General features: G+C 39.2%; 2 protein-coding genes across 2 annotated transcripts in view; one reads left to right on the top strand and one right to left on the bottom strand.

Moving 5' to 3' along the window:
- Positions 1-449: 449 nt before the first annotated feature.
- On the bottom strand, positions 450-6951 carry ap2s1 (adaptor related protein complex 2 subunit sigma 1). The gene is made up of 5 exons (XM_030151600.1): positions 6803-6951; positions 6118-6267; positions 5560-5673; positions 3358-3417; positions 450-2070 (listed from the first exon to the last, which is right to left on the bottom strand). The coding sequence occupies exons 1-5, from the start codon at positions 6803-6805 to the stop codon at positions 1969-1971; spliced, it is 429 nt and encodes a 142-aa protein (XP_030007460.1). The 5' UTR covers positions 6806-6951; the 3' UTR covers positions 450-1968.
- Positions 6952-9866: 2915 nt separating this feature from the next.
- The window catches only part of arhgap35a (Rho GTPase activating protein 35a), a 64114-nt gene continuing 54540 nt past the window's right edge, over positions 9867-19440 (top strand). Inside the window, exon 1 of the mRNA XM_030151492.1 lies at positions 9867-10534. The gene's annotated coding sequence lies outside the window, so the exon portion shown is untranslated. The remainder of the gene's footprint in view (positions 10535-19440) is intronic.

Raw genomic sequence — 19440 nt, 5'->3', positions numbered from 1 at the left:
CGCCCTGCTCCTGATTATTTAATCTCAGTGCTACACCTTTACTCTGTGCACCTTGGCCATGAGTTACTGCACATAAAACTGATAACTAGCTGAATCAAAGGGCCTTGAAATTTAACAACAGAATCTATGTGTGATTCATCTTCCCTCTACATTGAAGTCATTTTTCTCAAAGGCACTCCAAGTGAGGTTAGGATATCAAAAGACTCGTATGATGAAGAGTAAATGCCCTCTGTGTCAAATTGTCTGGATTTATGTTCATGGGTCGATAGAGCAATGGCTAGAGTGGTTTAATGCAGCTGAAGTGGATATATTGACGGATTTATCGATCCTACACAGGCTGTCAGGATGACCTCATAACTAAAGTAAATGTTAAACTGATTCTCACCACTAGATGGCGTTAATACATCAAAAAGAAAATTCTGAACTGACTCAACGGGAGAAGCGTGACATTTGTGTATCACTTCATCTGTTTATTTTGTTATTTACATAGAATTGGACATATTGACGTGAGTAGCTGGATAGGAGACAGTAACACGCACACATCGTTCAACAACAAACTCACAGGAGGATGAGGAAAGGGAAGCAGTACATATTTCACTATTGCCTAATCATAAAAAAAAAAAATACAAAAGTTCAACAACGGTAACATTTGGAACCACCTTTGACACCTTGATAGATATGGATGAAATTAAGTGTGGCAAGTAATAACATTGTCCAGCATAAGAAAATGAATACAATATTTTGCAAAATGTTTATGAGGGCTGTGAAGGAATTAAAAACCAAATTACTTTATGCAAAAGTAACTGCACCATTCAACATACTGCTCGAACCTTACAGTGAGCCAGAACCACTCTTTCTGGAATGAATGTATTAATTTCACAAAAAACAAATGTAAGAGACACATATATACATACCATTCAAAGCAAACGTCACAGTACTGCTTTAAGTAAAATATACTTTATATTATCACTAAAAACACTCCAGTTCTGCTGTATTTTTGCAATCTAGGTGTGTTTAAGTGTTCTAAATGTAACCAACAAGCACCATTTAATGCAGCTTCGCATCAAATGATGATTTGAGATGCGTGTTGAATGACTAGAACAGATAAATCAACAGTACAGGGGTCTCATCTAATGTGACCATCAAAGTTTATCTTCATCAACCACAAGGAGGTGTGACAGTGCACAGGTTGCCATAACACACTATCAAAATAGCTCTCGATCCAAGTACACTCCATTCAATTACGGACTCAGCGATGGGTCAATTACTCTAAAGGGCTTTCAAGTTGTAGTTTGCTTGCACTGAGCACATGATGAGTCGTACATCACTCCACTAGCAAGGTCTTTCTTTACATAGGTTTTATCCAGGTTGAGTGGCTGCTGTCTGTACATAGATCATAATAGGCCTTTTCTTTGTAGATGGTGCTTGTTAGTTACAGTAGTGCTTTTAAATGAATGTTGAGGCAAGAAAGGGGGGAGGAGAAGAGGAGGGACGGGGAGAACAGTGCCACACTGGTGGATCGACATCAGCGTTTTCACACTGCACAGCAATGAACGAAAAGACAAACTATTTAATATATGAAATACGGAATTTCTGCAGCCTCTGGCTTTTGGACAAAAGAACAGAATATCAAGGTGAATGTAGTTTAGGCAGTATTTGAAATGTCAAAAGGTCACATTTGTCACATTGAAATGAACAGCCTTCATACTGGTTAACCTCATTTAGCAGTACAACAGATAGAGAATACTGCGACATGACAATCAGACTAGTTGAACTCTACATCATATATCTATATGTAAACAATTCTATGTATGCATGTCTGGTTAAAAACATCCTACTCCTGTCTAAGCTCTGAAGAGGCAGATCAATCATAAAGGGGTTCCTTCCAGAATATTGTGATCGAGTGGTGAGGTTGGTTTAGGCGCCAGGGCAGCAGGTAACTGGACAGGTAGGAAGGATGGCTGTTCTTTACTCAAGCGACTGGAGCATGAGGAGCTGCTTCAGGACCTTGGTCTGGCTCGTCTCCCTGATCTCTCCTGCTAGGAACATCTCATCCACCACCGTGTATACCTTCAAGCATAGACACAAATGCTGCTTTAGAGAACAGACAGAAGCCAGCAGAAAGGATCAGCTCAATTAGAAAACTAATTCCACAAACCCAGGGCTCAACGATGAGGATTACCCGATTACCCAGGGAAAATTAAAATGCCAAGTTGGGCTAATAAATCTAGTAAACCGCTTGCCCAGTTGGGAAAGTGGTAGAAAAGTATGCACACATAATGCATTCTAGACATGATGATGAAATATCAAAGGAGTGAACTGTTTCACTTCCCTCTCATCTGTAGTGACAGTTGTACATGCCGACTAAACATAGAAATTAGAGCTGCAGTGGTTTATAATTGTTTGGCATCATTTGGCAGAAAGTCCCTAATTAAAGAAAATTTTAAAGTAAGTAGAACCTGAGTATTCACCTCACTCATTAGACTTGGTTTTCGGCACAAATCTACACTGCGATGGGATGTTTTGACGGGGGTGTTTTCAGACAAAAGCATAGTTAAAAACAGTACATGACTGACAGCTGTAATCTATGGTCCGGATCAGATTCAGTCAAGCCAAGGCCAAGAGAAGAGATGCTGGGTATATATTTTAAAATGTTGGTGTTTTTTTTCTCCCCTGGTCTCAGCTCCTGCGACTTACAATTGTGTTATTTGATATCCTGTAAACCACTTGAAATGTAGTTAAAAGTGAGAGCAATTTGACCATTTCTTCTTCTGTGCAAATGAAAAAGTTGGATTTCATGAAAAACCTACCTTCAAGGTGTCATCTACACACTGGTCATCATTATATAGTTCTACAGATGTTATATCCCAAAAGTAAAAAGAACAACTGAGTGATATGGTGGAAAAATCCAGATGAAAAATAATTAACTATCCACGTTGTATAAAAATAAAATGTGACACTATTTTTCTCTAGGGCATCTACAAATGTTGATTTCTTTTCCATTTCTTTCACTCTGTGGTTGTAACACATTAAACTGTACAGTGAGTGATGCTTTGTTAAGTCAACCGGGATGGCTGACGTTCACACACCTTTAGTAATTAACAAGCCCACCAGCAGCAGTGACAGAGAACAAGTTCAGAAGTGTTAGTTGCTTAGAGTTTTTTTTTTTTTACTACACACTGACGTGCATCCCACTCCTCCAGAGGGATTTATGACTTCTGTAGCTGTGAATGACAAATCAGTTTCCATGGCATTATAATTAACATTCGTGTCATCTGCTTTCTCTTGTTTCATCTGACAGATGTGTTTGCACAACAATTTATGTGTGGAAAAATAATTATCTCTTGGTGTCTTTACCTTGTAGAAGTTGAAAACGAGGTCCAGTTCACACACATTGTGAAAATACTCATTCAGCACCTTGGAGAAAAGAGACAACGGTATTTTAATTTAATCACAAAACAGATAACACATTAGATATAGTGTGGTAGTAAGCTGTGATGTGATGCATTACAGCAGGGAGACACTGACATTGTGGTGTATTGTACAGCAGATTCCACTTAACAACCATGTAATTGGCTGATTTCCACTACAAGGACATCCATATAAAACATGGCGGTTTAACATTAATGTGATTCTCCTCTCATCTTGTTTCCACAAGGGATACTTTTTGAGAAGTGATATAGTGCCATTTACAGTGTCAGAATTACTGACCTCTAATTAAGTTAATGATTAAACAAGTATCACCAAGCTCTGCCACGAGCTGCTATGTGCTTCATCTTGGGTTTATTTAATCCTTAATTTCAAACCATTTTGCATTTGTGTAAAGTTTAAAAAATATCACACTCTCTCTCTGTATTTCTACTGCCTTTCAAATTACTATTTGTCTTGACTGTGTGAACACCTCAAGCTTCATAAGCACAGATTAAGACTGGGCTGTGCATTACTGTGCACTTGTGCATTCCTTTTAAGTCAAACATTATATGAAATGACCTTCAGTCCTGAGGACTGTGGATACAAAAACAGACTAATGTTTGTCTTAGCAAGAAAACAAACAGTACAATCTAGTTCAAGCTCACATTGGAACTCCCTGATGCAATTAAAAAAATAATAGGTTTAGAAAACAAATTGGTCTGCAATTTAGCAAAGATATGTCTTGTTTTATACAAGTCATATTTGAACTGTCTAATGCCTCTCAATAACAATCAAATCGCTGTTTAATAGAAGTAACACTCAGTTTACTACATGTCTCAAAACTCGGCTCAATTACAACCCTAATTTCTGAGGTGACTCCAAAATAACAGCAGATGGCCAATGATGTCAGATGTATGCGTCTCCACAGTGAATTTATAATGTTCAGTACCTCCATTACTGAGCATATTTAGTCATACTGTGACAGGCTGCAGCACAGGAAAGACATGAGGTTTTCACACCTACTTTAAGCCGCATTGGCAGAGGGGCGAAAGGATCCAGGGCTTGTCCATCAAGCCACCTCTTTTTATTATTCACAAAACCATTTCTGTCACTTCACAGGTTTACAGCTCAGTGCAACACAGGAATTCCTTTCAAGGCTCTGGCTTGGATTTGTCCATTAATCTACATTTAATATATTCATGTTTATCTTGAGTCACTTTATTCAACATAACATGTAAAACATTACTTGGTTAGAAATGTTTAATCCCAGAAAATGAATAATAAAACCATGTCCTCTGAGTAGGTTCCTTATTGAGAAATTTGTGATCTATAAACTGAAAAAATTGATTTATAATCAAATGCCATAGATTCCTTGTATACTTGCCACAAACATGTGGACAGGACTAACTTTTAAGAACATTTTTCATAATCCAGCATCTAGTAACTGTACACAAGCAATCAGAATCAGATTAAATGACTGACCTCCTATTAAGCAACATATCATATAGTTTTTATATACTTTTTTGCAGTAATAGTACTTTTAAGGCCAAGATGAAAACTCTAAATGCAGGCATTGTGCTGAACCAGGCCAAAGTTGTCACATTATTAGGAAGTTGTAAACCCTTTATCTAAATAAAATGCATACAAGTCTGGTCAGAAAAGAATTTGTTCATCTCCAGTAAACAATTAATGAAAACATCAAGTGAATGGTTTACAGTATATTATCTGTGTAGTCAGTTGCTTTATTGCTGAAAGCTTAATCCCAAAACCTAGCACTGTCTAAACTTACAGTGTACAATACAGTTATTGTGTTTTGAGTTACTTCACTAGACATTCACTTTAATCTGATGACGTATTTATTTATCTGTTTCCCTTAAGAACATGACTATCCTGCTGCTGAAGGAAAAACAAAGCCTCTAAAACACATAAAACTCTTGTAGGGACATAAAACTCCAAACCACAACTACCACAAAATGTCATCTGACAAAATGCATATTTAATGTTAAAGAAGTGGAAAATAATAGACGGGGAAATTCTCCATGAAATCATTAACCGACATTCCTGGAAACAATCAGACCATGAGAACAAAATCATCATAGTTCATTTACCGAGTAAGTCTATGTATCTCGTGTTGCATGTGTAATTTACCTCTACAAAGTTGTGGATTCCCTCAAGGTATGCCAAGTTATTATCAGTCACATCCACACAAATACAGAAGTATAGACCAGCATAGCGCCGGTAAATGATCTTGAAGTTTCTGAACTGTGGGAAAAACACAAATAAAGCCTCTTAACAACTTTTTCTTATATTATGGCAACAGTATTAGCTTTACAAGGGCTTAATCTACCCAGCTTTCAGCTAAAACACACCAGCTTACTTCTAAAAATCTTGGGACAAATCTCATATGAAATCTCATAATGATAGGCTTTTTTCCTTTGATGGTTAACTTTCCCAGACTGCAATCAATTACTTTCTTCAATACGAAATTCAAAATTGACTAATAGTTCTTTTTAGAAACCAGTAAATAATGCTTGTAATATTGACGTTACATGAGTCATTTAATTACTTCTCCCACAGAAGTGATGACAGAGCCTCTAATGACAATGTGGTTGTTATATTGCAGTCCTTGATTGGTTTTATTAAAAGTCTTGAAAAGGAGCATCCCACATAAAGCAAACACACATGCGAAGTTTTTCAGACCCATACCTCCACAAAGTTAGTGTGTTTAGCATCCCTGACAGTGACCACAGCATGGACTTCCTCAATCAACTTCTGTTTTTCATCATCATCAAACTGCATATACCACTTGGCCAGTCGTGTTTTTCCGGCTCTGTTCTGGATCAGGATGAAGCGGATCTGCATAACAGAAGAGACATGAACATCAACAGTGCACCTCTGTGGATTTGACTGTAGACTTAATGCTACTTATTGAGTCTGATGCTTATGATTCATAATTACGTACTCTAAATTCCTTATAAACACGGATCTGTTAGGAGCAAGTAACACACATCTATAGACACATGAAACCCTCATTCATGTATGAAATAACTACCGACTATAGTTGTTCGGATACAGATATCGATGTTTTTAGCTAACATGTCAGTAGCATTTAACAAACCACACCCTTGTCAACGAAATGACCGCGCAACAATTATGAACACGTAAAATACAGACACAAACGACTTAAGTGACATTATAGGTACTTACTTTCTGCGGTAAAACGGTGTGACTGCACATTTGTGGCCTGCATTAACCTGCTATAGATCTGAGCTAACTAGCTAGCTAATATCTTCTACTGAATGAAGAGGATATCTGGCTAACTGTTAAACCCTTGCGGTTATGTGCTGTTACGAGTAGAAAACATAGTAGTGTTAATTCGTGACATATTTACCATTTCGTCTCCTTGATGTGGACCTTAAACACTCCAGAAGTACTAAGTTTATGAACAACTATGCCGCAATTTTACACAAAAACATTGATACTTTTTTAGCCGCTCGTCCGCTGTCGTCTCCGAGCTAACAGGAAGTGCAAGGCTACCACAGAGCGCGTTGCTTGATGGGTTATGTAGTTTTTATTGCGTGAATTCACAACGCACCAAAGGTACGAAGGCACTACAATAACCACAATTCTTCATGGGTGTCGCATGAGCAATCGTACTTTGGATCACATGAGAAGGGAAGCCGTGGTACTGTACCTCCACGAAAAAAACTACAACAGTTATGTATTTGCAGATCCCCCCCCCCCCCCCCCATATGGTGACTAAAATAGATTTTTATATATTTTATGATTTTTCATAAAATATTTGACTTAGATGAGAAGTTAATATGACGAACATAAATTAACATCAATAATAAAAGCCTTTTAGGCAACACAAAAAGGATCACTATGCTTAAATTCACTTTATTCATATATTCTTGAGGTCTATTCTTATAATATCTAATTACAACACAGTAATTGCAAAAGTTGGGAAAGTGTTTATGATAATAATGGAACAGTAGGCTTCTATTTCAGTTGTTAATGTGCGTGCCGCATTTGAGCAAAAATAATCTATTACAGCCCATATACAACAGAGTATGAAAAAGTATATACATTTCCGCTCTCTTGAGGATAAATCATTCGGGGCTGCTTTCTGCAGACCCAAGCTTCAGAGTTTGTTTACTGGTGTGGTTGGGCAGCCAGTTCACCGCAAACACTGCCCAGACAGCTTGGACAGCTTTCCTAAGAGTGTTCTGGGTGTTTAGGGAGTCAGAGGGGGATGGGGGAGCTGTGATTGTCAGGGATTGCACAACTGAGAGGAGGAATGCGCCTGCCCTTGGGACTCAAAAATATTTCAGCTGCAAATATAGAGAGGGTAGAGGTGGGATAGGGAAAAATAAAATCAAAGGGGAAATTAACCAGTGAGTGATGTGTTTCGCCGTAACCCTGCTACTGTGTTTTGATACTGGTAAGTGTGATGTGGAGAAAGAACAAGAATTAAAAAGAACACAAAGACTTATTTCATACTGTAATGATAAAGTGGATAAACACTGTATCATAAAAGACATGGCCCATTATGAAAAATGGGATGTAAAACAGAGACTGATTATTCAGTACAAACTTTGACCCTTTCTAATCTTGGTCTGTGTGATTGAGGTCATGTAAATATTGCTGAGAATACAATGACTAATGTGATTGGACAGACGCTTGTGGACTTACTCAAACAGAGGGCACTGCACCTTGAACCCTGCCTGACTTTGTATTAAATGGGGCCTAATTTTTCAACTTGTCAAATACACATAGAAGACTTTGTACTTTTACTTTTATAAATGATGTGGGAATAATAGCCATAAACTATTATTTCTTATGTTTTAGTTTTTTTAATCCATCTTCTAGTAGACTGATTGTTTCATAAGAGCTTTTGTCTAGATGGTAACTAAAAAATGCGCTTTGAATAAGGCTCGTAGACTGTTTGGGAAGGACTGTTTCACTTCTAGATATTCTTTAGTGTCAAATTTCTTTTCAGAATCAATAGTTTTGAGGTCATGGGCCATGTGAAGTATTTGTTTTCATATCGCACAGGGTTTAGATCACAAGATTTCAAGTGCATGTTTAAGTTCAAGCAAGGAGTGCCAGGGAGAGAGAGGAGAATTTCTGGAGAAAAGTCCAAATGAAAGACACTAAACATCTGTTTGAGTTGTTTGTAAAAGAGGCAAACTTTTCAAGTGCACAGAGATGCCTCATCATTCTAAAAATGCAGAAAATCTTGTGAAAATCGTGAATATTTCTTTTTTTTTTCCCCTTATAATATTTCCCTTTTCTTTATCATGTTGTATATCAATCAAAGAAAAAGTTAATACATTTAATACCTCACTCATCCAGGATCTGAAATCATCGAACAACTTCACAGCAACTGTTTTACTAAGCTGTTAACTCATGTTTGAGAGTAACCTCTGAAATGATTGATTTTCTGAAGAAAGATATTACACATTTTCCTTGTGTCTTGGTTGGTGAGGGTTTTTTTTGTTAGGGGATCTGCACAGCAAATCTAGTACAATTCATGTGGCCATGGAGCATTAAAACCTGCTAGCTATAGAGGATGACTAATATTTGCATTTGGACAAGGAAATGGAGATCAGTTGTGGAAGGAAATGGGGTATAAGACATGGGGCCAAGAGGGCAGATGGACCAAAATAAAGTCAATTAATTATAATCATGACAACATGAGCACATTCCTTTTTTGCTAATGCCTGGAAATGGTGTTGCAATACAACAGACTAGAATGTAGGAGCATAATCTGATGATGTGTCGCACATAAACAGGCAAGTAAACTGCTAATACAAACAAACACTAATAAACTAAACTAAACTGATAAAATGAGTCTTGGCGGTAGATTATTGCTGCTGAACCAGTATTTCAGAGTTATAAATGTTATGGCTGGAGGCAAAGTTTATAGTTTACAAGATATATAAAATGACTCAAATGAAAACTAAACCTGATTGAGGCATTTGCTTTGTTGATGCTTGTATTGTGTTTTTTATATGTTAGAAATAAAGCATTTATTATTATTATTATTATTATTATTATTATTATTATTATTATTATTATACCACCCTTCAAAAACCTGCAATGTACCCCGTGTAAAGTTTTGTGGATTCATCACTTCTTTGTGGTCATATTTTTAATATTTGTGCTTTAAATAATGTCTACACCAATGAATCTGTGTAGTTATAAGATACCATATTCATGCAACAAACTTGAAAAAAAAAAAAAGAAAAAAGATAGATGTTACCCTACAGCTTTCACTCTGTTTTTATAAGCGTAGTCTCTTTGTGTTGGACCTACTCTGCGTCCTTCCTCATACATTAACATGGACTGGAGTGATGAACTAAGCAGTCACATTCAGGAACACATCGTGTGTTGTAATTGTGTCCATGAACCGCTGGGCGAGACTCTCTCTCTCTCTCTCTCTCTCTCTCTCTCTGTTCTCTGTGAATAGGAGGGGAGATGCTGGATTCGGGAGAAGGTCCGCCATTATTGGGAAGCCGAAAAAAATAGACTTAAACACACCGTCACACATTTAGCCTGTACGGGGCTTAACATTAGAAAGGAAAATTGTACTGTTTCCGTCGATCTGTTGTCCAGTGAATGCACCGCGGGTGTTAATGAAGGCAAACCTCGACAACGCTTTTCTTACGGACTCTTTTATTTTTGACACAACAAAGGAAATAATAATTGGTCAAAACAACGTGGTGGTGAACCAAGAAGGAAAAACACACTGAAACAGCGCTTTCCAACGCCTCCCCCTTTTCTCCTCGCAAGACATTTCTAGCCGTGGTGAAAAGCCTGGAGTTTGGACAGCATTTTTTTTTCTTTTCCTGAGGAGAATTTACTTGTTTTTTTTCCTCCTTTAGTGATAATGCATCTCGTTTTGGAAAACTTCAGACACATGAAAATGAGCACTTAATGTGTGAAGCGATAGACAGACAGGCTGTGTACAGAAAAAGTCATCGATGTGAGTGTTTGTAGGGAGTGTTTTTTTTTTTTTTTGTCTGTTTTTTAAAGTCTTTCACCGGCTGTGAGTCGCAGAGGACCGGAGAGAGAAAGAAAGGAGTGGACGGAGCTGGAGAGACGGGGGAATGCTATGGTATGTAGGCTATCCTATACTCTATTCCTTTACATCAAATAGGCTAACACGTCAGGGGACACTTAGGAGCTTTAAACAAGGATAAAAACCACACATTTCGAGGCGTTTACCTCCTTTAACATTGCAGCCTGGATGGATTTGCACTACTGCGACTAACAAGAAACTGGGAGTGAACCCAGTTCCCCTGAGGCTGGTGTGATTTGAAGAGATAATACTAATAATGATTACTGAAATGATGATGTTTAGGTGCATAATATAAAGGCAGTCCTGCTGTAGGCTGCTTTCACCCTGTGCTTGTTGAAATAGGAAGTTTAGAGAGGAGAAAGGGGCTCATAAAAATGGATCTTGTTTAAACATTAAAAATGTTTGTACAACAACACCTGGAATGCATTGCTCTTGTCAGGCCTGGAGAAACTCCTCAGTATGACTTGAATATAAGCAGCAGAGAGGACTTTAAAACTGGATGAGGGTTTGCACTATAGGACTGTCAAGTAGCTGTATGTTGCCTTGTCTTTAACTAACAACCAATTGGATTAAATAGGCTTGTGGTAAGTTTTTGGTCTGAATCTAATTGTTGTGACTATTATTCGACCTAGGATTTCATCAGCCACTCACTTAAACTCGCATTTCTCAGAGCATAAGTTCATGTTAATCATTAGACATTATTCTATTCTCTTTAATTACATGTCCCACTAATTTTGGAACTAGTTCAGCTTTATGTAGCTCCAGGATTCCTTGTCACACGGTTATCTGAAGTGTGTATGCCCAGCTGAGGAGGTAACTCTTCTCAGTTGCCTGTTCTATGTGATTGTACCTGTCATACAAACTACTCTGATACTGATGGACCTTGTACATGGTTCAATGAGTTTTTTATTATTATTTTTAATCGCTTAAATATCTGAGGTGGGGATTTACACTTTGGCCCCGCTGTGATATAAGAAGGTACACACTGACTAGATGGGATGACCTAATGACATGTAACAATTAACACTGCCATAAATCTATTTTCGTGCCCTGTGTAGTCAGTCACCTGTGTGTCACAGTTTGAGCTCACTACCTCTGCAATGTGGCCGTTGCCCTGCCACCACTCCCTGTTTGTCAGAGTCTCTTAACTGGACTTCAGTACAGTGTTTTTTCAGTTCAGCTTAGATATTTGTACCTCCTTCTGGAATATTGATTTAAGATAGACTGTGAAGGATTTGAAGGGTGAGGTGAAGCTGTGAAGCTTAGTGATATGGTATTAAAACATAAGTGTGCAGCTACAGCTTTGGTCTGCACTGCTGTGTCACTGTGGTTTGAAGCAATGGGATATTGTCAAAACAGGAACTATGAAATATGGAAAGGTGATAGATGGTTTTAGTTTTGACATCCTCCTGAACAAACCAGTTGTGTCGTAGCTGCTCTTAGCTGTGCGACAACTGCTTTGTGATTACTTTCCCTCTTTGATCCTAATCAACCTTATTGGGAAGACCACACTAAGAAGGAAGTAAACACCCACAGATTCACACACTTCTTGGATAGAAGGTCTCTTGGCTCTCAGGTAAATGCATTAGCGGCTGTCAGCACTTCTGTTCTCTGCTTGATTGGGCCCTTTGCAGTGCAGTCACACCTCTCCAGGAAGCCTCTTCTTTCCCTAATAGCCATGCCATTTGCCCAGGCAGAAGGCTAGCTACCAGCATACCCACTCATCCCCGTCTGTCTGCCTCAGGGCCACAGATCGTGTTGTGAGTCTCTGGACTAGAACATGTTTGTGGGATTAGAGGAGGGCAGGCTTTATTCGTCAGAATATAGGCCAGAGATGTGGATCCATCCTCTGATGATGGCGCTGGTTTGTTTCTGTGAGATAGAAATGGGATTCTGTCCCATATGCAGAGGGATAAACACAGGGTTGCTTTGTAAGAGGAACTGATGAGGGATATCTACTGCTCATATCACATCTAATCCTTAGTATTCACTTAACTTCTCAAAACTGGACCAGTAATCAAATGAGAAAGGTGCTGTAATTGAAATGTGCTTGAGCCTTTCAGTGTCAAACATGCCCCTGATCAGTAAGCCCATCCAAGTGGGGTATTTTAATAAGGAAAGATGTGTTCCTTGCTAATACCACTCCATTTAAAAATCTGCCCCATACCATATTATTTCCATGTCATCTCAGGCTTTTATTTCCACAGACCACTGTGCTGATGAATCAAACAGTGGCTTCTCACCTGCTCATTTGCAGATTTCACAGCTTGCATACCTGTCATCGCAGGGGAACTCCATATGCTGAGGATGGAAAATATCCCCACTCATCTAAAAATGTGGCGTTCACTAAACTCTTCTCTCGTGTATTACAGGAGAGGTTTGCTTGTGAGTCAGTGTAAGCCTGTGTTTGATGGAGAAAGGAGCTAATTATAGCGGGCAGCTTTGGAGTTTGGTGGACCAGATTACAGTCACTCTCCTCTCAATGGCTGCCTTGTTCTAGTGGCCGATTATTAGGCAGAGAGAAGTGCATTCTGGGATGATTGTATCTGAATTTCCATTAGAAAGTGTGCCTGCTCCAGTTGAACTGAGGTTCCCTTCTCTCCCCACTGTTTCAGCTCCCTCGCTCATTACAGATTTGCAGATGGGGACAGCTAGATAGAAAGGCCTCTATTCTGTTTTTGAGCCAGTCTAACTCTTTATCCTGAATGACCGAATTATGTATGAGGAGACTAAACCGAAACCAACGATGCTGAATGAATCCTAATTTATATCTCAGGAATCTAGAAGATGAAAAAATATCTCCATTATTCTCAGGAATATTCATTATTCCTTTATGGCAAATGGTTTCCTAGATAATAATAATTCAACATGAAATTAATCTGTAACTGAGATTGCATTTGCCCCTGCTATATCCTAGCTTTACCTTTATGGTATTACATTTTCAGTACAAATGTATTTTTAATGACTAACGTGGGTGTAAAGTAAGAGCTTTAATTAAGATTAAAGGCCCAAATTGTGGGCCTCTGTCTTTAACTACTCTTTAGATGTTTGTACAAAAAGATGGCAACAGTATTTCAAAGCTTGGTGACCATGGAGATGAAGAGCCAGGATGTAAGCCACAGAGGAACGATGACCTCTGGACATGAGCGGCCCTACCCTGCTATTCCAGATACAATTACACAACAGAAGGGCAAGGCTAATGGGGTGATTTGGAAGAGCTGTCGGGTGGGAACAGGAGGAAAGAACAGGGAGAAACCAGGAAAAATGACAGTGACACAACAGAGTAGTTAGTTGAGGAAAAGAAAAGGATGAGAGAGAAAAAGAAAAGTGCAAGCTATCCTCCACTCAGCAAACTGCTGCCAGTTTGTGCTTCAGGCTGTGTTCCTGGTATGTGCCCTTTCAGCTTTGTGCTCAGGGATCAACCAATCAATGACAGCCATAAGTAACCCAGCTGCTTGGCTATTGGCCACAGCTGAATTCCATGACTCAGCATGTCCGTAGATAAGATGTTATGATTGAGTCACTGCCAATGAAATGAGGCTACTGCCTGGAGTTCAATAGGTTGGACTTTTAGTGCTGTTGTTGTACACACAAAGTTTTCTTTACCACTTACGCACAGTGCCAGCAAATTTTCTGGAATGCCTGTAGCCTTTGTCTTATGAAAAAGTCATACATAAATGCATGCTCAAACATATGAAGACATTAGGGATATAAAAGTCTAATTGCTTTGAGTGAGTCAGTGTTTACAGTGAGTGTACATGTCCTAGACACTGTGAGCCTTTTGCCCCCAGAAAGAAAGAGACGGCCCTCAAATCCTCCTACAGAAGTATTAAAGGATAACAGGGCTGGTTGTGGTCTGTGGACACGCACTTATTTCCCGCAGCACTTAGTTTTCATTTTTGTCTTAACCTGTTGTGCTGACCTACCCTGACACAGGTCTCACAAGTCCCCAGGCTTCATTGCCTAAATTGGACTGCAGTCAGGAGAAGCCCTTGTGTGTCATTGTTTGACTTTCTCTCTGGAGATTCTCCTTCTTGGCGCCCCTAGGTTTCCTGTAGGAAGTCCACCTATGATGCCTGGTAGTGTTTAGGAGAATAAGAGGCCAGAAGAAGTGGACAGGGTGGAGGAGAAGAGGACAGTTGGAGGTTAAAGGAGCAGAACAGAGCTAAAAGGAGGGCAATAGTAGTGCTTTTTTGATTCAGAGTATTAGCTAAACTAGCAACAATGCCTCGTACGATGACCTTTATTTAAACTACTGGCTTTGGGTTTTAAAGCATTGTTAAAACCCAACCTTCTACCTTTGCAGAAGATAGTTCAGGATCTTGCTGAAAACTTTTTATATATGTACTTAATGAATCATGACTGGGACACATTGTTTTATTTTATAGCTGTATAGTTGTGTGTACTTGATCACAACTCAAAGTTTGATTTGTTGAACAGGTAAGGAGTAAGTGTGCCAAGCGCTCTATGCAAGTCCACCCTTACACATTAAAGAGTGGTGGAGATGAGGTGTCATGGTTACGCAAAGTGCATCAGCCATCATTATCGTTATGAGTCAAAAAAAGTCCACTAGGCTATCTAGGAGTCTGAAGGGTGGGTGGGTTCTCTATCAAGCCGGCCTCTGTATGTAAGCTACTTCTGTCTGGTATAATATTACAACTTACAAAAAACTCCCGGCTTTCTTTCCTCACATCTGCACTTTTTCCTCAAACTGTTCTGTTAACACCCTACAGGAAAGCAGAAGGGGGTGTAACTACAGCTATTTGCTTCCTTCATTCACTTTTCCATTTTTGCCTTAATTGCTTGTAAAGTTAAGTACATGATAGGTTTTAGGTTCTGACAATTTACAAACAACACTGTTCGCAGAAACAGGAAGTGAGGTTATGGTGATTTTTAGAATAATCCTTGGCCATCTACTTTAACTTGTTTCTGCCTCCTCGTGGCTGAAAAACAACCGCTTTAGATATTTGACTGCGAATGCTCATCGTTAATGCATGTTGACAGGACTGGAACATGGTATTTAGTATGTGTCTTATCCTCTAGCGTTGTTATTTATCATGATGTCTCCTGCATGCTGCTTCTGTCCAGTGTTCTGACAACTTTATTGAAAGTGTCTTTGTACACCTGCAGTGTTTAGGCAGAGACGAGAGAGGTGGAGAGTCTGAGGCAGAGAGGTGTTCTATTTCTGATGGGCTCTAATTAAAGCTGACAGGTTTAATCACAAACTGATGAGGAGAGGAGAGGAGAGGTTCACTTGACCCTTGAGTTTTTCTTACTTTTCCCAGGTTTCACAAACTCCTCTTAAGCTCAATCGATTGTTGTTGCTCCCTTGCTTTATTTTCTCGTTCGTTTCTTTTTCCTCAAATATTCCATTTCACTTTGTTTATCTGAGTTTCAGTTTTTTCTGTCTTTGGAGCACAGTGCAGCATTATTGTCAGCTGTGGTTAAGGACATGTTAAGGGCACCACCTTGTCATTAGATGTTTGTCTCAGATGCCACTTTAGGGGGATGTTGCCACCACTGTGCTGGCCTTTGGCATCTCCCCGGTGAACATGTACTGACACTGTCTGTCTTCCCCACATTCACATGAAAAGCCTTGTATTTGGACAGGAAGTACCGAATATTTTGCAATTAGGTATTCTGAACTTGGAGCTTGCTCCAGGCATTTTAATAATTGTAAATCATTACCTTGCTGTCGTTGTTTAGTATTCATAGTTGATGCAATTCAACTTTGAGACTTTGGAAATTGCTTTACGAATATGTAAAACTATTATGAATTAACTATAAAACTATAAAGTTTCTAGACATTGGAGCGTAAACGTAGACAGCAGAGGCAGTGTGGTTACTTCAGGGCTCATGGGATGAGAGTGTGTGCAGAGAAAGCAGGTCCTGATGGATGGAGGATTGATCCTTGTAAGAGCATAAAATTAATTTAAACTTGTGTCATCTTCCACTGTAGGTATCAGCTTGACTCACCTTGAACTGGCTCAGCTTTTTTTGTGTTTCCACGGCGTCAGAGCAGAGAGTATTAGATTCTATTTCTAACGCCACCTTCGTTGGGGTTCCAAACAAGCCAAAGCAATACTAAATGTAGCAACGTGGAATACTGAGCTAAGTTAGTGGGAAGTCTCGGAAAATTTTGGAAGAAATTTTAATGTTGGCTCTATTTTGATAAATTTACCACATCTTTGAAGTGTAAACAACGATATTCTTACCTGGAAAAAAATTCTTTGTTTCTTTTCAGATTTTTTTCAGAAATTATAGCTAAAGTTTTAAGTGTCATCCTCCTTTGTTGCATTTTTATAGCTTCTGCTGCGGTGGAGATATCACAATAGTTTACTCTGAGTTGCCATGACGACCAGCTGTATTGTACGAGTACTATATCTGCAGTGGAAATGCTGCATGCTAGCGCCTGAGCTATGTTGAATTGAGGCGCTATGGTGGCATTTGCTATGTATCAGCTTTAAAAGACAAGTTCGTCTTTATTCTGGTTTTCTTTGCCTTTATTTTGGTGAAACAATCAGATGCAGTCTGTAAAAAATGACAGGTTTTACTACATAAATTATCAAAACTCCAAATAAATTCAGCAAAATGAATAATTTCTTATTTTCTTTGTTGATTTTTTTATCACAGAGATTAGCACAGCTGAATTCTAGGTAGTATATATGTTGACATTGTTGAAGTCTCTATCATATGACAAGACAATTTGATATGGTAGATAGTTAAGGGTAAAGGTCAGTGTGCACGAGGGCTTGTCGTAATAGCATGCACTGGGGTCTAGCATATATACCTCATGCCACTGCTGAATATAATATGTGTATACACACAAACAGTGAGCGACAGTGGCTGACCTCTTCTCACCTTCATAACCGTAACTGTCAGAGCAGTTCGGGCCGTTAGGCAGCTGTGTGACAGTGGACATCATATCCTCTTTAAGGTGAGAAGATAAGGTGGCTGTTCATAGCTATTTGTTATCACAGGCAGCGAGCCCCCGACACCTCCACATCCCTTATCTACCCCGGTCCCAGTTTCTGGCTAAGGCTCATGCAGGCCCAGGGCTGATGAGTAAGCACTGCTCCGCCCGTGGATGCCTGGGCCAGCCGTTATTGATCGCAGAGCCATCGCCTGTCATCCAGCCACCACTTAGCTAATGATGTCCATACTATTGTCTCACGGCTGGGAAAGCAGCCATAAAACACAGTGTGGCGACTAACAGTGGCGTCGGAGGGAGAGATGGGTTTTTCTGATAGAGGAGGCACACCCAAAGCAGGCTGAGCCAAGTGATACTGTGTTCGGCAATCTCAAGACAGTAGCACTGTCATCCTTATTAATGCTAGTGCTCTCTCCCCCCTCCTTTTTCTGTTGTTGGCTGTCTTTATTGTGGCACTGGTGGGTCCATCTGCATGAAATAAAGACAGACCGCAGTTTCCATGAGTCTGCCAGTCTGCGTGCTGGCCTGGTTTTGACCTTGTTACTCTGAATGTTACTGTTGTTGGGCAAACAGTACATTTGTTGGTGCTAAATAAATACTCCTAGTGATGAATCACCTTGAATGCTTGTATCTAGAAGCAATTAGAAAAGGCTGCCATGAATGATGTCAAGATATACCAGTGTGCCATTTTAGGGGATTGTAAATGGATTTTGCTCTGTGTTGGATTTTCATGGGGCGACATGGGTCATTTCTCTTCTTGGTGCCATAATTTCCCAGGATGCAGTAGGGGCCCCAAGGTCCATAGCTCTTATGTCAGAGTTCATTTCCTGTTGCAGTGCTCTAGCAGCTCCTGAGGATCCACCATTTTGTAACATTCCTGTTGGGTACTGAAAAAATGTGTCTCAATTTATCATCCATTCTTCAAGTTCGCTTTTTTTTCTCCTTAAAGAACACATTTCACAACTTAAATTATTAAGAAGCAGTACACTTCATCAAGGTTGAGAAATGAGATTAAGGATCCTCTCACTTTGTTGCAGTCAGCCTTACAGTGAATAAATTAAATTTAGTAACGGTTACACTAAGCAATAAGCAGAAGTGAGGAAAAAAACATCCAGCTTGGATTATCCTGTTAAGGTTATTGCACTGACTCATACATTTGGACAGTTTTTAGAACAACGACGGTCTTGCAACAATGTGTGTTTATGTCTGAACATCTAATAATAATACTAATACATCATCATTGAGTGTGAATCTACCCAGAACCTGAGCCTGTGCTGCCTTTACTTTTGCTGCTACGCTGACATCCATGTATGTCATAAATTGTGGAGATAAGTGGGGGAAACATGGGTGAAGAATATAAACATTTGTAGGACTTGTTTTTGGTTTGAGAATTGTTCAGAGCAAGGACAGACTCACCATACCATGGCCCACATTAGTCACAGTCGCTGAGGAGAAGAGAATGCAGACCTTTTTGTCCAATGAGGGAGAAGGTTGTTGGGAATGCAGTCTGTCAGGTCAGGACGAGCCGGGCCTGTTGTGGCTTAAATCCATGTGACGAGCAGAAAATATTTAAAAGGAGGAAGATGAACCTCCACCGAGCTCGTTGTTCGTACAAAATGCATGTCAAAAGTTCAGCAGACTGCTTGGGTATGCAGATTATTTATTTATGTTTCATACCAAAGGAAATTTCCCTGGGGGTGAATTTTGATTTCAGTTACTTCTATTAAATGGCACTGCAGTTTTCAATAATTACTATATCTTTGCTGTTATGCCAAAGAGATGTTCATATGGTCTGTATAAAACAGATTTAGGCCACATATCCTTTTGTGCATTAGCGCAATATTTAAGTTTTGCTCTGTTTTAAAATTATTGCCATCTGTAAAGTAGTTTTTAGTAAATAATTACAGATTTTACAAATTGTTTACTGAAAATAATAGTAAGATGGATTTTAATTACATTTGAATGTATCATTAAATAAAAGCTACCCAATAATAACACATTAAAAACACTA

This window comes from Sphaeramia orbicularis, chromosome 13 (genome assembly GCF_902148855.1).
Source record: "Sphaeramia orbicularis chromosome 13, fSphaOr1.1, whole genome shotgun sequence".
Taxonomy (NCBI): Eukaryota; Metazoa; Chordata; class Actinopteri; order Kurtiformes; family Apogonidae; genus Sphaeramia; species Sphaeramia orbicularis.
This window is presented reverse-complemented; position numbering and strand designations above follow the sequence as displayed.